Raw genomic sequence first — 21,737 nt, forward strand, 5'->3', positions numbered from 1 at the left:
ATTCTTCATCAGGAAAGTGCTTTATGGACTTAAATTAATCCTCACAACTCCCTTGTAAGGTAGATAGCTACTATCCCCGTTTTTAAAGATAGAGAAACTGGATATTTAAAATAAATTATGATGGCTGCATGGGAAATACTGTCAAGATACTAGTGTTTGGATGTTGGAGCAACTCAAAAGCACAACTGGAGTAAATGGAGATGTTAATGACACAACTTTACACTAACCAGCTTGGGTACTGACAGCAGGCTTGCTACAAGAGCCAAAGGTTCAGCATGGGCTGCAAAACACAGTCTTTGCTAAGTGCCACGCTGCTGGAGCTAAACTGTGGGACAACAGCCTCAAAAAGTACAAAACACATCATCTAAGATGGTGCAGCCTGACCAGGGTGGAAGGAAACTGCGTTTCAGAAGTTATGAATTAATCAGGAGCTTTGAGTAAATAATAACTTCTCATGCGAGAGTTGTGTACAGTTCAAGAACCATGTTTAGCTCATCTCTAATTTTACCATATATGCAAGTGCTCACATGTATCAATGTATTCAGGTGTTTTTTAAAATTTACTCACTCATAGACCTTGGAGGTCTGTATTTTTCCTCATATTTCTTTTGTGGAAAATTTTTACTAATACCACAAATGGAACTAGTGCTGCAGTACTGCAAATGAGCTACAAATACTAATTTTAATTAACTAAGGTGATGGACAAGTTTTAAAGGACCACCATGTTCTCTGTGTGCACCTGTATATACAGGAAATCTCACCTGTCTTTAACTACTGCTGCCTTGAAGTAAAATCCAGTTAAAGTATAAAGTGCATTGTGTGGAGTAAAACCCTAAGAAATAACAAACAATGTGTCTGCCTTCCACAGATTAATTTTGCTTAACAGCTGAACCATCACCCTCTTTGTCTTTTAGTTTTTAGTCTAGTGTTACCTAAGCTGAGAAAGGCCAGCCAGACGTAAGCAAAATTATTGTAAACTGAGACATTTTTGTAATATGCTGTTAAGGGAGAGTTAAGAAAACCAATATCAAGACACTGTCCAGTTGGGGTGTGTAAATATTATTGTGTGCTTCTTGGCCCATTTAGCAAATACGTTCTTTTCTGTGATAAACCTATGGCCTCCATATGGAGCGTTTTCATGCAGAAAGTATTCCTCACACTCATCTCTTCCTGGCTCGTAATAGTGGTAGGGAACTTTACGAAAGCCTTCTGACCTAGGGAAAAAAAGATACACTTAGGTATTATTTCCAAGAAAAACATGAATATATACTGCACCTGAATTCACTGAAATCCTTTCCATGTGTCAGCACCTGAGCTCCTTTGCTAAATTGTATAAGGGCTTTCATTACAGCATGATTTGTATGAATTTTCCTACAGAAAATGAAGCTACGTGTATCTCTCAAAATACACTGATCTTATCATTCACTAAGAAGCTGATGGGCTGGCTTTTATGGATACTGCACATTTTGTTTAACCTGGGAGAACTCAGTCCATAAGGCTCCATCCCTAAGCAAAGTCTTCTCATTGGGTAGTCCCAGCTCTTGAAACTGGTTCTTGAACTGGCTGAATAAGGCAGTTATAAGAATGATATACATTATAAGTAGGTAATGCAGTAAGAATTGCAGCTTTAAGGAAACCCATCCTTCTCTGCTGCCACAGACTGAATTGCTGTCATGCTGTTTACTGGGTGTACGTCAGGGCTATGCAATGCCCTGAACTCTGTGAGGACAACTTTAGTCTTGTCACCCTTATCTCAGGGCGCCTACTGTGTTTTCATAAACAAAGACCAACATATGTTCATTCCATCTGGATGACTCACTCAATCAGTGAGATTTGCAAGTTCTAACAAGTCAGCCTCTAATGTTAAGATACCCTAATTAAACAGCTGAGACTCAAATTCCTTTTTTTTTTTTTTTAGGATCTGCCAGGAATGATTCCCACACTGGAGTTAACACAGAATGTGGAGTGAGGGTCTGCACAAAGACTTTAGGAGTACCCACTGGACTGGTCACATGCAAGACTTGAACCAGCCTAGGTACAGAAGAATAGATTTGTACTAATATCATCATTGTTTATGACATTTCCTGCTTTTCTGAATGAGGAATAGTTTCATTTTGTATTTTGCTACCATATACTGTAGATTAAAGCATTTAACTTGGACTTTTAAAAATTGTGTTTAGAGTTACACTTCTGACAATAGGATTAATCCATTGTCACCGTAAGGTCACTAACAGTAGTTGGTTGGAATTTATGTCAGTTTACTGTGATAAAACTTGCAGGACTTGTTTTATTATCTAATTAGAAACCCCCTACTACTCGAAACAAGCCATATATAACCTAGAAAGTTCAAGTAGGTCGCTCAATGGTGGTGAAATGTAATTTCAGGTAACTATCCTGGGCTAATCAGTTCCTTTCACTTCCAGGTGTATTTGATATTCAGAGAACTAATATATTCGTATTTCCTCCATAGATTTGTTTTAGCAGTAGAAGTAAGTACATTTTTGTCAGAAGACTATGAACATACTTTGTTTCCAGCTAATTCAGAAACTGCAGAAGATCTTTGATTAAAAATAGTTCCTTATGACATCTGATGTTAGATTTTTGTAAATGTTTTTATTTTATCAACAGCAAATGCCATATCAGGACTAACTATGCTGACAATAGTGTCACATCAATGCAAAACACTGGGAAATGATTGCCTGATCCATTTTTTGGATTTATGATATTAAAATCAATTGTGAAATTTTGACAAGACATCAGAATTGTAGATGCATGAAAATAATTTCCTGTGATCTTACTTGCAGTAGGTGTCATTTATCATCCCATAGACGTGAATTCCATAGCAGGCATCCATAGCCAAAATTAAGGTAAACCAACCCGTACTGAGATATGAACCTGACTGGACTCTGTAAAAATACAACATACACAAAACAAATTGCAATGAGAAATTATCAACACTTTATCAAAGAAATATAATCTATTACCTGGGACAAAAGGCATTAAGCAACTTGACAATCTGTCAAAACCATACAATTATTTTGAATTATTTATAGATATGCTCTCATTCTTGCCAGCTTGGGGCCTCGAGCTATTGTCCACAGAAAAAATACCATGTTAAATATCCGAAGTCAAACAATGCATCTCCCATAAGGCAGAAGATAATTTATTTTTACATTCAAAAGACAGCAATTAGTAGACCGTGTTAAATGAGATGAAGTTCACCGAAAAGCAAACTACTGGCAGAGTTTGTGCTGTGTGCATGTGAGTATGCACCACCCTCTTCCACAAGCAAAATCTTAATCTGCAGTGGGCTATCTTCAGATTGAAAATTCACTCAGTAATGAAACTTAAGGACATTTTGGTAGAAAACCATCTAATACAAGGCTTTGAAAAACAAAATTCTGTGCGTAACCCTTTAGGTAATTTTGTGTTATCATTCTTTAAGATAACATAGCAGAGAGAAAAACACAAAAGGGCAGTGCCCAGATTGATAACCTTTTCTCAAATAACTAGTTGCATTAAATCAGTCCAAAAGTATTACCTGCATGAGTGTGAACAAATGACATGTGTAAGGATTTGGCTCACACATTGGCTATGCGAGCAAACGTATGCATTGTTAATTGCAGACCAGATCCTGTTCACTCTACTCACACAAGTGTTACCAATGGGGGACTGGGAGTCAACAGAGCTACCCATATAACCTGGGCAAGCAAGACTTACTGTTTTAAAACCTCGTAAGTAATAAGAACACACTTAGTCCTCACTGCTTAAAAACTGGCTGAAGTCCAGCTTTGTGCATGTATTGCTTTCAGTTTGACTGAAATCAATGAAAATAATTACCTTAAAATTACAAATAACTTGTCCAATTTCCAAAGAAAGATATCACAAAAGTCATAAAACCAACTTAATAGAGCCCCAACTTCGGCTCAGTCTGAGAGAGTTGGGTGTGAGTGAGAGGAGGGGCTAATTTACCTTTGTGCCACATCTTTTAGCTCTTAGCTTTTGGGTATGGCAGGGAGCAATCTGTTCTCCATCATAAGTTAAAGTAGCCTAAGGTTTGCACACAATTAAGTTTTGCTGCAAAAGAACTTCCAAGTAGGCCTATGTGCGAATCAGTTATCCCCATCAACAAAATCTTCTGAAAACATTTTCATCCTGGGGTAGGAATAAAGCTTTCATGTGGAAAAAAAAAATCACATAGCATCTTATCCAGCCTATAAAACCCAACTTTCCTGTGAGACAGAAGAACCAACCTCAGATGTTTCTTCCTGGTTCAGAGCAAGAACGTACTACGGTCTCCTGCCTCCCGGGTAAATCTGCCAATCAGTGGCTTTTGGCTCAGATTCTCTGTTACTTCCTTGCTCTTTCTTGTTGAAGTTTGACTAAATACTAATTAAGATGATGGGTGAAAAAGTAGTTCTACAACCTTTATAATGACATTTACTGACACATACAGGACTGAGATTCAAATTCCTTCTCTGATGAATACCTGTTATTATGGATAGTAGAAAAGCTCCAAGAGCTTTACATTCCTAAAGAAACTCCAGTATGCTCCAGTTCAAACAAATCTTATTTTTTTTAGTGAAAAACAATTACCTCAACTTCCAGAGAGTTTTACTGTACTCAAGGACACTCAAAGTAGTTTGGGCTACATCTTCCTTTCCTTGCCCATGTCTATCATCCTTCACGGGTTAGCTGGTGTGAACTTCTATCCCTACCATTCCTGAAACATTCTTTTCCTTGGGGAAACTCCTAAGTATCTGTTTAGCTGCTTTTGTAAAGGACCATTCTGGAAACAATAAATAAAGGGTTAACTTAGCACTGAAGAATGACAAGTGGGAACCACAGGCAGGGTGTCAAATACCTGTGTTTCATTAGGTGGACACCAGCTATAATTGTGCTTCTTTACTTCACACCTTTATAGCCACGAAACTGTACATCTGTTTATCTGCCCCGTTAGGATCTTCATTTCTTCAAACCGAACGTTCTGCTACTGTCTAGCAAAAAGAATTCCCAATCCGATTCAAGTTATTTCAGAGTAACATTCTGCCATGATAAAAAGCTGCATTGCTTCTCTAACTCGCTTTCTGCTCTTGCACCGGAAGAATGCTAGCCTTGAGCTTTTAAAGCCATTTAGAATAATAATAACCATTTATAAGAACACTATCAGGATCCTTCCAATAATGGAGGTTTATTGGAGAGTACTATATTGACAGTAGCATCTGAAATTTGCTATACTCAGGAGGAAAAGGGAATTTTAAAGAAGAATTAATCAATATTTCATGTCTTGTTTTAACACCATTGGACCTTAGTCCTCTCATCTATATACTACACTGGCAGGATAAATAAAAACAGCAGAGTTCCCAGATACCTTCCCTGGGAGATGAAGTACGTGGCAGAATACAGATTATATACTTTAAAACAAAGCACTTGCATTCCTCCCATTTTTTCCTCTGAAGATACATAGGGATACAAGGGAATATACTTAAGCAGTGGGGATTCTGGATGATTTGGTAACACCTTAGAATTCAATCTGATACCGTAAACATACTTTCAACATTCTAATGAAAGCAATATTAGAAATGTGAAAACAATTTTAGCTGTCCCTAAAAAGTCATAAATCTCTGAATACCTTTTAAAATATCATCCCATAAAACTGTAGTGCAAAGCATTGTCTCAGTCCTTGCTATTATGTTAACTCCGTGCACTCAATTTCTTTCTCTACAGAAGTTTTACACGTTTTTTGGCCAGGGCTTTTGAGACTCATTAGAAAGAGTTCCTCTTGTTACTGTAATTGCATTCAAATTTCAAATTTTACACACTGAAAATAAAGGAATCCTCCATTTATGTGTAGCATAAGGCTATGCTACTGCACAAATCTGAGGGAAGGAGGACATTAATCCCAAAACAGGGAAAACAGAAATTTGTTAAACATCATCCGTAGAACTACTATAGGCAAATCTATTGTGATATATGTATGTGCAGCAAATCCAAAATTATTCCCTATGGCTCACAGTGACTTTTTCTTATACTCTAAAATTAATGGGGCACCAGATCTAGGCAGGAAATTGTTTCAACAGCTCAGGAGAAAATAATGCACTATTTTTCAAAAAATGCATTTAAAAAGAAGATGGGTTTGCTTTCAAGACATGATTTACAGCTAGATGCAGCAATAAAAAGGCAATGCTCACAAAAAGTTGCTTTGTCTGTTTATCTTGGAAATGAAAGCTTATTTTGCATACTTCCTACGTTATTAGGATTCTTAAAGAAATGTTAGTTATTGGGATGTAATTCATTCTGCTAAATACCATCCAGCATTTCAGAAAAGTACATAGGCATATGCTTAACATTAAACACATGAAAAGACCAGTGGAATCAACTTAATTAAGATGCTTGAAGCAAAGTATATGCTTGCCTATCCTGCTCTTAGTGAAGGTTTAAGTGCTTAAAATGTCATTATTTCATCTCAGAATATAAAAGTAAGCTCCAAGATTAATAGTTATTTGCAAGTTTCAAGTCTCAAAACACAGAATTTGCATTTTTAGTAATGCTTTCCATAAACTCCAGTAGAAAGAACTGACTAGTTTCTCACAACACCTTAAAAAGAAGACTTGCCTTCTATATTTTAGAAGGAAATGGTAAAAACCATGTTTAGGATTGCTGGAATTATGTGTGATACATAAAGCTTTAATTAAAAATTAATTAAAAATAAAAGCAATTAGATAGGGTTCTTTAGCCTTAGCTTTCCAATGTTCTACAAAAAGCATAAGAAATTAATATAAAGAAGATGGAATAGAGAGTGCCCCATAAAAATGTTGGCAACTGAAATTCATCTTCTTTGACATCGATAACCATGCTTTGATGTAGGCTAAATGAAGGAAAAACTAGTTCCTTCTCTCATCAGGGGAAAATGGAGGAACATCAAATATTTTCTTAATGATCAAGGGCAGGTGAGTTCAAACTGGGTAAAAGTTTAGTTGTCGCTTGAGTTCTGATTTTACCATCGGACTCCAGGAAGTTCTTTTCTTTGTTCAATTGTTCCAGGATTTTTTATGTGCACAATCAATTCTAGCTCTATGGTTCAACGGACTGTAATTTCCAGTGGGGGCTTCAGTGGTAAAAAAATACAAATGAAAAAAAAAGTTTGTTAAGACAGAGATGATCTGTAGACAAGCAATTTCATGTCAATCTGATTTGCAGAAAAGATTTTAGAAGCCTATTTTTTAATTCTTTACTGGGAGAAATTAGAGAGCACAGAAGGTCAATTAAGAATGTTAATTAAGATGAAAAAAAAAGAAGCTATTAAGTAACAGAGAGCTTTCCAAAAGCATTAACTAGACACTTTTCCTTTTTTGCTTAATTTCAAAATATTGCAGTAAAATAAAATTCAGCAATGACAGATTGAAATGACAAGATTCTCCAGGCCAATTAATTGACAAAAAAATTATCTTTTCATAAAGACTGTTTATAGACTCTAATCCTCAGATGACCCTCCTACCAAACTACTGAATCAGCAGCAGTTTTATTTGCAGCAGCTTGTCAGGCCCCTTGATTAATAAGTAAGTATAAATAAGGATATTGGTCTAAACAAACGAAGAGACCTGTAATCCACAGAGTAGAGGCTTCATAACGTGAGATGTCATTTCAACATGCTAAAAGATTTGTAAAAATGATTCAAAATAAATAGAAATATTTTCAAGAATTGTGTCAAGATTAACTTAGACTATGTTCAGGCAGTCATGAATCTGGTACTTATTTGTATCCGCAGTGCATCAAGATACCGTTAATCTTCTGGGAGGGGGTCAGTATACTCTGGTTTTGGCTGGCGCTTTGCCACTTGCCCTGTGTGAGCCTCATCTGTGGCTGACCCTCAGAAACAAGGGTAGAAGGTACATGTCCCCTCTGTACTCCCTTGTGAAAGACAACCAGCTCTTTTTCTCCCTGGGTACTGTAGATTTTTGCATTGCTGAATAACGGTATGTTTCCTTACAACTAAAACTATGGAGAATTTATCTACCAGCGCAAACTGGTGATCCATTACTTAATTCTATACTAACCAAATTAATGCTACCATTGTACTTACGTTGACTGAGATTTCTCTTTTTTTCTGAGGAAGCATCTCTGAATATAGCTGAACAACTCCCCTTCTTTGCCAAATTAAACGCCCACATTCCCCAAGTCACAGGTTTGGTCTATGCCTTCCTCTTCATATTGGAAGTAGACTTGTAAATGACAGGTTAGAATGAGCTGACAAGAAAAATGCCCCCGCCTCTGAGAGAACGGCAAGGCTCATTTTCCTAGCACCTCTCCTTTGAGGAGCACGTATACTTCTCATGCCAGAAAGCTGTTTCCTTGAGAGGAAAAAAGGAAGTACATTTGGTACAGGAGAAGGGTAAAACTCTAAATGCTGACGAGTATTAGCACTAGCCTAGATTTAATTCTGTTTTCTGTAAGACTCGGTGCTTTGTTGCTACTAATTTTATTATAAATTTTCTGCAGAAAAAATAGCACAAGAAGAACAATGAAGATGAAAGCACAGAGAATTGATTTCACCTGGTAAAAATGGTTGCTATTTCAGCATTATAAAGATACCTGTTAGGCAGTTGTTTATCATAATTATTCATTCTTTTGTATGTGTGTGTGTGCACACATGTGCTTGCTTTGCATTCCATAATGATGCAGGACATCTAATAATAAACACTCATGCCCCTCTAGCAGTGAGCAGACTGTCTCACACATTCAAAAGCCCACACGGTGCTTCAGGTCATTCTGAAAAGTGAAACATTTATATATGGACAGATGTTTTATTATCCATCATGTGTGGTTTTATGCAAAGCTTAAACAAGTGGAATGCATTATGAGCAGCACAGACCACATTCCAGACTCAGACAGTGGCTGTGCCCAGCAAGATGTACCTGGGAATGGAGAAATGATGCACTCCTGCCAGCCCAAACTCTTGTTAGATCATCCTTACTGTGAATCCTGAAAATAAACTGCAGTCAGGTGGCATACTGTCCAATTAATCTCCAGAAATATAGGTTTTCTATCTATATTAATACTGCACCAATGGAACACAGAGGACAAGAGTCCATTTCAGCTGAATTTCCTACAGACCCGCAGCAAAGGCTACTCCTAGGTCACAAACTAGCCCATGAGAATCTCCCCTCCAATCTGATTTAAAGAGAGATGTAATGATTAATAAATCCTATGTCAAAATGTCCTTGAAAAAAAGACAGGAAGGACACTTCTGAATGATCACAAAAGGGAACAGAGAAATGATGGGTTTGTATTTAACTGCATCTAATTTAAAAAAAAAACCCAACAACTATTTGACTTACTATTACAATTTATAGCAAGACAGGCAAAACCAATATTAGAAATAAGGGAGAATCTGTTACTGCAATTACTGAAATCCATGCGGCATCTGCTTGGGTATGTAATTTATGCATATAGTTCCAATCTTTGTGCTATGTACATATTTTTTTATTTCTTTATTTCTTCCTCTCTTTCTCTGCTCTATTCAATATACGCACGGAAACCTGAAACAAAGGGGAAAAAAAAAAGCAGCTTAAAGAAATTGACTTCTGCTGCACAGGCTTCTATAGTTTCCTTTTTTCTGATTCCTTGACCTGACTTTGATGCATCTCAGCTCAGTCGTGAACTCAGGCAACAAGAGAAGGAAGTCATTTCATCCAGGCAGAGAGGGCTCCTTCAGATGCCTGTGCTGCTGAGCTCAGAGAAGAGAAGGAGAATTCCTGTTTATCAAGAGTAACCATAGAGGTCCAGCTTGCTGCAAAGCACACAGGAAAGAAACAAGACTGAAGCATTATAATTGTAAACCCTGCCTTCCAGCCTATATATATATATATATATATGTTTTATTTTGAGGTGATTCTCATGCAGAAAAACCTGTGCTAATCTTTTCAAGTTGAATGGCATCCCCCGTAGAGAACAAGAATTGCTAACTAAATTTCTTACAGCTGTTGCGCTTCTGCAGCTCGCACTGACTCTTCAGATACAAATTGTGCTCTTGGTGCAAGCTGTTTACAGAACAGTAAATCCCAGTCCTAATCTTTTTTTCTTCCCCACTCTCTTCTTTAATCCTCCTTTTCCAGAAATACATATTATCTTGATTTCTCTTGAATCAAGAATTCTTTATTTCCCTTTCTTAAGTACAAACTGTGGTCTGAGGCACAGCCCATGCTATTGCATGTGCTCAAGTTATTAGTAAAGGATGCCTTTTGTAAGTGCCCTGGTTGCAGTTGCCACCTGGGATCTGAAGTCAAGCAGTTTATGCATGATTACCAATAACCTTGACCCACTGGAGGTGTATTGTGCAGAAAGAGAAGTGTATGGCACCACACATCTCCATTTGCACTTGGATTTCACTGATGAGCAAATGGATATTTAAATCAGAAGACGATCCACAGAAGTGTGGACCATTACAACCATGCAATTATGTTTGGAATGAAGGGAAACTAAATTCACATAAGCAGATTTGAGGGCTAAGCTTTTGGCATCTTTACACAGATATTTTTCTCTTCAAAAATCACCTGAGTAAAATTCACTCCACCCTTAGGAAGACTGATCTTATCAGGAAATGCAACTCTTCTGGTCTATGCCAGCATAGCACTTGCTCCACAGTACAATTACTTATGCTTGCAGTGGTTGAAGCAAATGGGTGGTAATGCCAAATCTGCTTTCCCTGGACAGTACTCAAGCCTGCAAGTTAGTCATGGCACCACGGTGTACTCCTATCCCACCGTTCTCCACTTTCCATTGGCCTATGCTAGGTCAAAGACTGACTGCAATCCCTGATGGCTGTGACAAAGGGAATGACGGCTGAAACCTTGACACAGGTTTCATGACTTGTGCCACGGGCCTCTGTAGGGCAGCTTCACGTGCTCTTCTCTTCACCAGTAGCTGCATCCAGTTTGCTAAGTGCTGGTTCAACATTTTCCCACAGCATGAAAGGGAGCAGAGAAGGATTTAGATTTTCATCCTTTGTAACCAAAAATGAATCAAAACTCAAAAGTGTGCCAAGTGGAAGAAAAAAAGACAACAGTGACTTTTTCCTGCATCTACATTTAAATCAACACTTGCCGTCTTGGGTCTGCACATTTTTCTCCAGGGAGGATGTAAACTAAACAGAGCTGCAGTTAATCCAGGACCCCGAAGAGAATTAATTAAGCAGGCTTTCCCACCCTTTTCTTTTGGTATTAAAGGGCACTTACTACTCCTAGCTGCATATCTTAGTGAAATCTATTGTAGGTGAATACAGAAGAAATTTCTTGATTAGCTCTTACCTTGTCAAGACAAGATACTGAAGGGAGTTCATCTAACCTTGGCTGAAAGCAGCTCAAATTTTTCGTAAAAACATTTTCTATCAGGCTTTTTTTTTATGTTTAAAGCAAAACATATGAGACAACTTTCTAAAGGTGCACATTGTATGCCTGTGACATTGGGATGTAAGCAGAGGCTTTTATAAAGGTATTTTGGTTTACTGCTATGGTGAAAATGAAAGAACAGCTAACACGAGACTGTACCCTAACTCTGTTCATTTGAGTAGGGAGAACATTGGACCAGATACTCAGCTGATAGAAACCACACTGATGTACATCAGCTGATATCCTTTTAAATTTTCTACACTGTGCAGTCATTGTGTTAGTTCAATCACTACCTCTTTGATGTTAACATGGAAGGGAAGGCAGTGTTACATTTTTCTCCCTCCATTTCACATTTATCTGAGAACGTTGCTTTTCATCAGGATGGAAGCTCCTCCAAAAAAAAGCTTATGGAGGGCCAGCCGTAATATTAATGGGAAGTTTCATTTCGGAAAGGAAAATATTCACTGAAAAAAGAGAATGCAAACCCCACAGAGAAGGCCACCTTTGATGCATATCCCTCTATCAACAACTTGTCTCTCCCCAGCTGTGGTATTCATAAAAGTGTGTCCAGGTATTCTAAAATTAATTCCTAATTTGTTGCTAAATTACTCACTGATTATTTACATTACAGCAGCACTGCAAATCCTTGCTGTGCAGGGCACTGTGTACCCACATGTGACAGTCCTTGACCCAAAGAGCTTAACTGTCAAATAATCAAGAGAAACAGGTTCTTTGGAGAACGTACACATCCTTATCCCTAGTTCTCACAGGGAACTGATGCATACTGAGATTTCCTCCCTTACATTTAAGGCATGTATATAAGTACATGCATGCAAAAGTCTCCCCACCAAGCATAGCAGGTAGAATGGAATAAAATAAATGCAAGACCTTCTCGTACTGTTCCATAGAAACTTCCTACAATACTGCACTGTGTTATAAAGCCACATTCTCTGAAATTGAATGCGGAGCCACAGTGCTCTTCTCCACACTGCCTATTTGCACGAACCAAAAGTTCATTTTAGATTATGGAACATCAATATTTTTAGCAAAAATGAAATCTTAAATCCAGACAAATTATTCTGATGTGGAAAAAAGGAGGTAAAAATAGAACTTGCGTGGGTCTGAATTTTAATTCAAATGCAAGAGGCCATAATGTAACCCATCAGTCAAGCTTTGAAGATGAACTGCTAATTAACACAGATGTTGCCTTCCCTTTTACTACTGTAACTTTCTCCAGATTAACTTTTCCTTAAAGTAAAAAAAGAACAAAATATTTCTCTTTCCTTTTCTTTTTTTGACATACAATTTAATAAAACACACACACACATATAGGTATCATATTACTGTTTAGTATCAATATTATGGTCTTGCTTACTCTCTCTATTCCACCTAAATGTCTCTAGTCTTTCACTGCTTTCTTAATTAACTCACCTCTGTCCAACTATCTAGAAAGAAGCAAATAATCCTAGCTTCTGAGCTACTGAAACTTCCCCTACCTTCTCCATTGCTCTGTTTACATAGTAGCTGGCTTTCTGATGGGCACCTCTCGCCGATGTACATTGTGGACAGAAGAGGTTGAGGTCTAATTAAAGCCCCACTTGAAACACAGGGTCTCAAATCCTCAGGACGTGCAAGATTACCTTTTGTCTTCCCCCTTCTGTTCACCAAGAGCCACTACATTTATGCAGCAGGGTCTTCTGAAGGCCAGATGTCTGCAGCCACTGACTCAAAGATTTACACTGAAGGCAGCACCTTGGTTGCAGACAGACACATTTGGCAGAACAGACAAAGAATGGTGCATTTTTTTCTCTCAGATGGCAGCCTTTGGAAAAAAGCGTGATACAGCAAACAATTTAGAGAAGCGGAAGACTGACACAGAGAAGCTCATAGGAAGAGGAACTATGGATCAGAGTAGATTCCCTTCTAGCCCACTGCACAGTTCCTTCAACACTGGACAATTTCAGACTATTTTCTTCCCATATTCATTGAACAGACCGCAGGAGGGTAATTGTACGAATGGAAGCTGGGAGAAAAATCTCCATACTTATTAGAATGGCAGTGAAATGCTCTAAAAGAGAATTTTTATGGCTTCCCTGCTATCAACTGAAGTAGCAAATCAGTTAATTTTCCAAGTCTCTCACAGTCCAGCTTTTTGAGAACAGTAAACTCGAGAATTATCGGACTAATCATCTAGCCAGCTCACTGTCAGTGTAAGCTAATGCCTAGTTATCAAGTATGGTGAAGAATTCAGTTAGCTTCAGGGATCTGATATTTCCCGTGAACCAAAGTTATTAGAACACATTCATGAAGCTGGACAGTGGTCCTTTGCTTTATAAATAAATGCTCTGATTTCTCCTCCACATGTTAGATTGCTCTTAGTGACATCATCTTTTCAGTGATTCCCAGTATCAGCTAGTTAAGACTTGGATATGTTGCCAGTGCAGGTAAGCAGCTCTTTAGAAGGCCGCACACCTGACAGCATACATCAGAGGAGGCTGTTGCTGCTCCCTAGGCATCAAAGTTTAGGTCATCACAGTTAACTGAATTCTTATCTATAAGATTTGCATAAGAAACATTAAAACAAGCTAATTCATTACAACCAGAAACTACAGCCCACTTGTTACAATGTAGATGACTCAAGACTACATCTTTTTGGCACCAAATTGTAAAATTTAAAACTGCCCAAAATCTGTTTTATGGTTACATTACAGAGAACCTCAGGTAACACTAGTAGCTACATTGCTGGAAGGAATACCAGATTAAAAATTTAGAGTTCAATCACACACAATACCAGAGATAGCATCACAATTAGCTTTACAAAACAACATCATTCTTTATGAGGCTTTTTCTTTGCCTCTTCATGCTATTTGCCTGATAAGCCCTTGCCAACAAAGACATTATACTAATTACAATTAATTATATAAAGTGTGGGACAACCAAAATGATGTATTGATTTTTCCTCACAAAATAAACCTTATTTTGAATTCCAAATATACAGTAAGAAAAATAAAGCAGAAGCCCCAGATGGCATGTTTAGTCCAGACATGTATGAATGTGAATATACTTATAGAGACACTCAATCCATTTAAAACTTTAATCTTACAGTAGTTGTTTGGAAAAATCAGTGCAGAGTAGGTTTTATGCAATTAAATTCCTTTTCCCCCGAGCAGAGACATTTAAGGTACAAAGCCAAGAGCTGAGCTGTTTTCAAAAAAACTTAGAAGTAAGAGGATCTTTCAACAATAGTTTAAAAAAAAAAAAAGTGTCCAGGCCAACAAATAAAAGTATGCACATTTATCATGCAATATTAATGCGGCACTGACTATGTTTGCATTTGATATAATCTATTATCTACAAGCAGTCTGAAGAGATGAAAGAATATGAAGCTGTGTTAATTATCTTTCTGTGTTAAATATCAATCTGTGGTTACTACCACTTCGTATCTAGGCATGGAAAGAACAAAGGAATCTTTCTGCTTCAGTTCTTTGAGAACTCATTCTAAGCATTTCTACAAGACCTTCCTTTGTCCTCCATCCTGCAACATCATGAATGCTCCTCAAATCATACTGAGAATTTGCTCATCCTGTGAATATCCCCAGTGTTCAAATGTATTTCCATGAAGGATGTACACGGACTGAGAGTCTGACCAGAATACAGCGCTTGATCCTTCATGGGGACCCTCCTCACAAGTCTGTATCTTAAATTCCTTCGAAGTTCCAAAAAAATACCTAGACTTACTGAAAAATGAATAGCTGACCCAGTTTTATGTTCTCCCAGTCCTTTTCATATGCCCCATCCCCAGAGCTCCAGCTCACTCAAGCACTTAGATATAAACCTTCCGTAATGCAGACAATGAATATATACAAGTAAATAGGCTTAGATGCAACAGCCACACTCACAAACCAGCAGGTTTACTCCCTGATCGCTGCAGTGCCTTTTGCCACTACACTAGCCATTTTGTCCTCAGTCTTGACAAGAGAAAGCATAGCACTTAGGCAAAACACATTTCTTCTCTTTTTTCTAGTCTGCAAGTCAGCATTATCTGATTAGGTCTACTTCCTACGGCTTGTTCAGTCTTGCTTATCAGACACACTGGAAAATATTTCCAATAATAAGACACCAGAAATCTGCCTTCATATCTGGTGTCAGGCTACATATAACAGAAACCTTTTCATTTTAGTTTTAAAGTATTGCTTCATTCAACAAGCCGACTGCTGGCTGACACACAATCTAACCTAAAGGCTATGGATCAGCAGGTAAATGCAGAAATTCTATTAGTTTTCAGACCTGAGGTTTACGCCTTTCATTTCAAATGAAATCAAAATCCTACACATGAATAGGTAAAGCACAGAGTAAAGAACCTTTCTTAAAACCATCCATTACCTATTACATGAGTGCGAGGAAGAAAGCAGTTTCTGCATCTTGTAGATACTGAATTTCTTGTGCTCAATGATTCTGGCAAGGATGGTAAATAGCAGATATAAGAGAGATCCATTCTGAGGAAAAATTAAAACCATGACGAACGTTATATTAGGCAATGTGAAATCCTGCAAAGGTACAAAGACAGGCATATTCAGGTACACTTGGTATTAACAAAACCTCTCCAAGCTTGTGTAAACTGGACTTCCTTACTTAAATCCGAATTTAAAAGTCACAGGCAAACTTGTCTATGGTTTAGATGTTTCGGAAATGAGCATCTTCATTTAGCACCAGAGGAAGGAAATAGTGCAAAACTGCATATTACAAAGTATCCAGAATGTTTATGAAAATATTTCTTTTTCCAAACTGAAAGAAAAAAACATCAACAGAGAGATTTCATTCCTTTGTTCCTTCTATAAGTGTACATACTTCTGATACACAATCAGATTTCCTACCCCATTTTATATATAAATACAAGAGATTTATGAATGATTGACACCTGACTTCATTTTACCATTTGCTCTAAAGAGGTATGTTCACTGGAAGTTCTCAGAGCACATGCGTCAGCATTTTAACACAGTATACAGACTGAATCCCCAAATTAATAGCAGTGAGTATGATTCACTTCTGGTGTGGTCAGGCAGAACTTCACTGAAGTCACTGGAACCACTTCTGCCAGAGTTGAATTTCTCTGCGAGACTGGTATATTGTCTGGTATACAGGCAGAAGTACCTTTTGGAGATAAGACCCCCTAATATGGGGCTCACCCTAAACCCGTGGAAAGAACACATCCGGACTCTAGCTTTGTGGCTCAGAGATTTCTTTATTATATACACAGTTCCTGTATAATTGTGCCACACACTGTTTTCCTTCAAAACGGTGGATGATGATTGTCTTAGAGCAAGAAGATCAATTGTGATTACCTAATCACGATTATGATCACACTAATAGTGGTTTTTTTCTGCATGTCTCGTTCTGTGCATTCAGTTAAGGAAATTGTTCCACGGTTTTGCTATTTATTCAGGAAAAAATACAGAAGTAAAGCATGACTTTTTCTTCTTTGAAAAATTAGCTGTAATATCTGTCTTTGGAGTATGGCATTAAACAGTAAAGAAGCTACTCAGCTTGTTGAGCTCCCTCTTTCTCATTATACAAGCCTACTCATATCTTTCACTTGTATATTGTGTTTATTTGTATTTAATCTGTATTTTCCTCTGGCAATAGGTTTGATAGTCTCTTGTTTCATCTTCTGCTGATGCTATCTTATAGCTTGATGATTACAAGTGAGTTGGTATTCTTTATCATAGCTCTTAGCTATTACAATATTCAGTCCTCATGTATGGATTTCCCATACCTTTTCTGCAAGAGAGGTAGAACTGCTGCTGTTACACAAAACTGAGAAGAAACAGAAGTCTACACAGTGTGAGATTTCTCCTTACGTGTTCAGTCGGATCAAGAAATGTTACGTCAGCTGGCATAGAGTAAAAGCAAATGGAAACCTCAAGATGCAATGTCCAGGGCCGCCTCTCAGTTAAGTCCAATAAGCCAATTAAATCACAGCTTACAAAGGAATAACAAATAGCCATGATCATTCTGGTTTATCTCACAGAAGATGATAATAGAAATGCTGGTTTATCTTGTCCTTCTGACAGGCATATGCCAGCACTTCTCCTGATTCTGTGTAAGAACTTTTGACAAGGAAACAGTGCTCTGTACTCTCCAGTCAAAGGTTGACCTAAATGGTGCCTGAAAATTAACATTCTGTTGGGATATACTAAAATCAGGGCTGCAGAAAGCTAATATAAAATATAGCGCCTGAGTTGGCACCATTGCTTATGTGGTACCTTTCGTCCCAAAAGGTTCTTGGTAGACTACATACACACTGATAAATATAGCCACTTGTGGGGGACTGTGGAAGGTGTTTAACAGCACGGCAATCATAAAGGACAATTTAGGATGAGGACGAAGAACCATGTATCAAGTAAAATCCCCAATAGCAGAGGAGATGCTTGTTCAATGCTGGCAAGAGAGGAATATTGATATGGAGCAGTCCTAATGCATTCTTGAATTACCTTGGAAATCGCTCATCTAAGTATTGACCGGATCTGACTACATTTAACTTGTTTGATCTGACGAGATCAGGTTGTATGGCTGCAAGTTTCTGATAAGAAGCCAGTGTTAGAAATAAACTGCAGATCTCAGAAAAGCAAAGCAAGAAAACCCACAACCCTAAATCATTCATATGGAAATTATTCCATATAAACAGGTAATTTCTTCTTGAATTGCTCATATAATAGTCTATATCCATCTATCATTATGGAAACTACAGGGATACACAGATTATTACCATATGAAACAATGCAGACATCTTACATCTCCTCATAGGTTTACTAGCATTGCTCAGGGCTTTGCTATTTTAGAGTAATGTCATTATCCTTTATCTTTATGCTGTGTACTATTGTCCTCCATTGTGCAGTATACATTATTACACACTTTGTTATGCACTACCTCTGCAGATGTATATAATATGCACAGATTAAGCTAACTGATGGGGCTGGTTTTGGCGGGGATAGAGTTAATTTTCTTTATAGTAGCTAGTATGGGGCTGTGTTTTGGATTTGTGCTGGAAACAACATTGACAATACGGGGATGTTTTCATTACTGCTGAGCAGTGCTGACACAAAGTCAAGGCCTTTTCTGCCTCTCACCCCACCCCACCAGCGAGCAGGCTGGGGGTGCACAAGAAGGTGGGAGGGGACACTGTCGGGACAGCTGACCCCAACTGACCAAAGGGATATTCCACACTGTATGACGTCATGCTCAGCATAGAAAGCTGGGGGAAGAGGAAGGAAGGGGGGGGGACGTTTGGAGTGATGGCGTTTGTCTTCCCAAGTAACCGTTAGGCGTGACGGAGCCCTGCTCTCCCGGAGATGGCTGAACACCTGCCTGCCGATGGGAAGCAGTGAATGAATTCTTTGTTTTGCTTTGCTTGCGTGCGCGGCTTTTGCTTTACTTATTCAACTGTCTTTATCTCAACCCATGAGTTTTCTCACTTTTACTCTTCTGATTCTCTCCCTCATCCCACCAGGGCAGGAATGAGGGAGCAGCTGTGTGGTGCTTAGTTGTTGGCTGGAGTTAAACCACGACACCGATTTACTGATAACATAGATGTACACTGCACTTAGATCTATCACAGGTATTCCTTATGCTTACAAGACAAAGCAAATGAGTTATCTTTTATGTACTAGAGTATCACTCTTTGTAAATGTTGAATGATTTCAGTGGTGACATTCTGACTTTGTTTTCCTTCAATTTGCTCCTAAGAGGATGTAAGAAATAAAAATTTACTGGTAGGGGGAAGGAATATAAATTAAACTATTTTATGAAGACCATTCTTTAAAATGACTCAGACAATAAATTTCAGCAATTGTTCAAGAGCAAAAGCTTTTGTAAGTACCTGAGAACAACAATACAGGGTGGAGGAAGAAGAGAGAACATCTTAAACTGAGATCATTCAAGTTTGCCATTTACTTGTACAAGCATAACCAGAAAGCTGCTCTTCAAATAGGGAACTGTCACTTCTCCTCTGGGCCTTGAGTGATGCTTTGCTCTTGTTTTACCTTTGTATTTTTATTTGGTTTCTTTCAGTGCATGCAAAGGATTAGTTTGAAATGATGCTTGTTTTCACACATTGTAGAATGAGTTTCCCATTTCTAACTTGCAAACTACAGTGTAGACTAGATAGCCTCCATAACATTTAAACAGAGTTTATAAAGGCTGAAAGAAGCAGCTGGAGTGGAAGTGTTTTGTACAGAGCAGTGTTTGAAAAGATGCTAGATATTATCTCCCTCAGTCTTCAAATACCACAGCAAATCAGCAGGTAAGACAAACCTCATTTCTTCCAGGAAGGGTTTTTTTAACTTACTTTCACAGAGATGTTTCCCTTTAAGAAGAGAGTCTGGGATGAAGGCATAACAAATACAAAATTATCTCCTCTTGATGACTTATTTCCCATGTGCATAAATTGCATGAAATGCAATTCTGTATTGCATGAATGCGTGAAAATTAACCATGGGAAAAATGCATTTTGCACTGCAATCCAGAACTGAAATATATATTGCCAACATGCTCCTTTCTAAGCAGTTTGATACTGCAAGTAAACGAGACCTCACAGTGTTATGCAAGGTATGCAAGGACAAATATTACCAACAAGCAGAAAAGCTAAGACTGGGGTGGACAAAGCTAGGTCTATACAGCTCAGTTAAATCTATGCTGAGCTTATATACCATCCTCGCTCATGCTCAGCAGCTTGTCAGACACCACCTGAGTCTAGCTGTGTGGTAGATGGTGTTACAGCCTGTCAGACACTGCCTGAATCGAGCTGTGTGGTAGATGATGTTACTGCTCCAACTGTTTATCACCACCAAACTGGAGGTTACTGATCCCACAGTTCTGGCAGCACATGATGCAGGTCTCTAACCTGCTTCAAGCAAAACAACCAGACTAATCCAACTCACGTACTTTGGAAGCACAACAGCAGATAGCTGACTTTGCGCTGGGCAGTTAGGAAGTGGCTGTGTCTTAAAGCAATCCAGCCAGGAATATGTATCTTGACCCTCCGGGAATGTGCATTCATGAGCCTTGGTAGAGCAGCTTCCTAGAATTTTCTATTAACAGGAAATTGGGAAAATAAATGCATCTGAGGAGAGCAAAATAGCTGATATTTTGATTGCGGACAAGTAAATAGCTACAAAAAGACTTTGTGCCTATAAAGACAATTATTGGGACCACATCTTTTTCAAGCCTGGATTGAAGCATGCCTAGTATCCACATACAAAGATCATCGTTGTAATGGTAATTGCTTTGCCACTCCAGGAGTCCACTCCAGGAGCCTGAGTGGCAGACATAGCTATGACTAAATATAATTCAATTCACCTCTTTGTATCTTTTACCTGGCATCACATTGTTATCTACCTGAACAGTGGTTATAAACCCCCACAATTAAAATATTCTACAATGCAACAGAATATTGCCAACTTGAGACAAGACCACTAGTAAAGCACTCCTCTCTAAGCAAATAACGGTGAGAGCTTTTCAGTACTTTGCCTTAGGTGCTTACCTTTGTTCAAAAATAATCATGAGGAGAGGCAGAAAAGATATTTGACAAAGTGGTTAGGTGGAGGCTTACATTACTATGGATTTCCACTCAGTAGCAGCAGGTAGAAGGTGAGTTCAATGCACCTTCTAGAAAATGATCTACCCTTTTCTTTCCTCCTATTTGTTAAAAAAAAAGTCTCAATCCAAATTATATTTTTCCAAAATGCCATGAAAATGAAGGTGTAAAATTATTTATGTTCTTCGTGACCTCTTTTGGTTTTTGGTCTGACATTACACTGTACTGTGCTCATATCCAAATGACTTTGTGGATAGAGGGCCTCAGCTGCCCAAGTGCTAAGAATTAGCATTTGCACAAAGTTGTACTGAATTATTAAGTTGCCTTCACATTTTGGAGTGCTCCAAAATAAATAGCAATCTTTCGGTTTCTGTTCAAAGTACTTCCTGAAAGCAAAATGAATTAAACTATTAGCACACCTGTAAATTAAGTAGGCATTCTGACTTACTAACTGAAGCACACAGAAGCTATGTGAGAGATCCAAACGCCTTGCTCTTGCTCCCATTGAAACCACCAGCAGTACTCTCATTGTCTTCAGAGTCATAGGATCAAGCCCAGAGTAAGCAGCAAATCAACAAAATACAAATCTAATTCTCAATCAATTGCAATACCGATGCATAGTAGACTACAGGACAACAGGAAGACAATGTGCTTGGCAAACACAGGTTGCATGAAGCAACAGCTAATATGGCATATCCCACAAGGGGTATGCAGGCATTTGCAACATGACTACCTGTATACAATTTGTCCCAGCAGTTC

At 38.2% G+C, this 21,737-nt stretch overlaps 1 protein-coding gene across 1 annotated transcript in view; it reads right to left on the reverse strand.

The window, feature by feature from the left end:
* Positions 1-1,026: 1,026 nt before the first annotated feature.
* ST6GALNAC3 (ST6 (alpha-N-acetyl-neuraminyl-2,3-beta-galactosyl-1,3)-N-acetylgalactosaminide alpha-2,6-sialyltransferase 3) overlaps positions 1,027-21,737 on the reverse strand; it is a 124,109-nt gene continuing 103,398 nt past the window's right edge. The window contains exons 6-7 of the mRNA XM_009333902.1: positions 2,798-2,905; positions 1,027-1,213 (exon numbers count right to left, since the gene is read on the reverse strand). Of these exons, the coding sequence (XP_009332177.1) occupies positions 1,027-1,213; positions 2,798-2,905 (295 nt within the window). The remainder of the gene's footprint in view (positions 1,214-2,797; positions 2,906-21,737) is intronic.

Source organism: Pygoscelis adeliae, unplaced genomic scaffold, assembly GCF_000699105.1.
Source record: "Pygoscelis adeliae isolate BGI_AS28 unplaced genomic scaffold, ASM69910v1 Scaffold10, whole genome shotgun sequence".
Taxonomy (NCBI): domain Eukaryota; kingdom Metazoa; phylum Chordata; class Aves; order Sphenisciformes; family Spheniscidae; genus Pygoscelis; species Pygoscelis adeliae.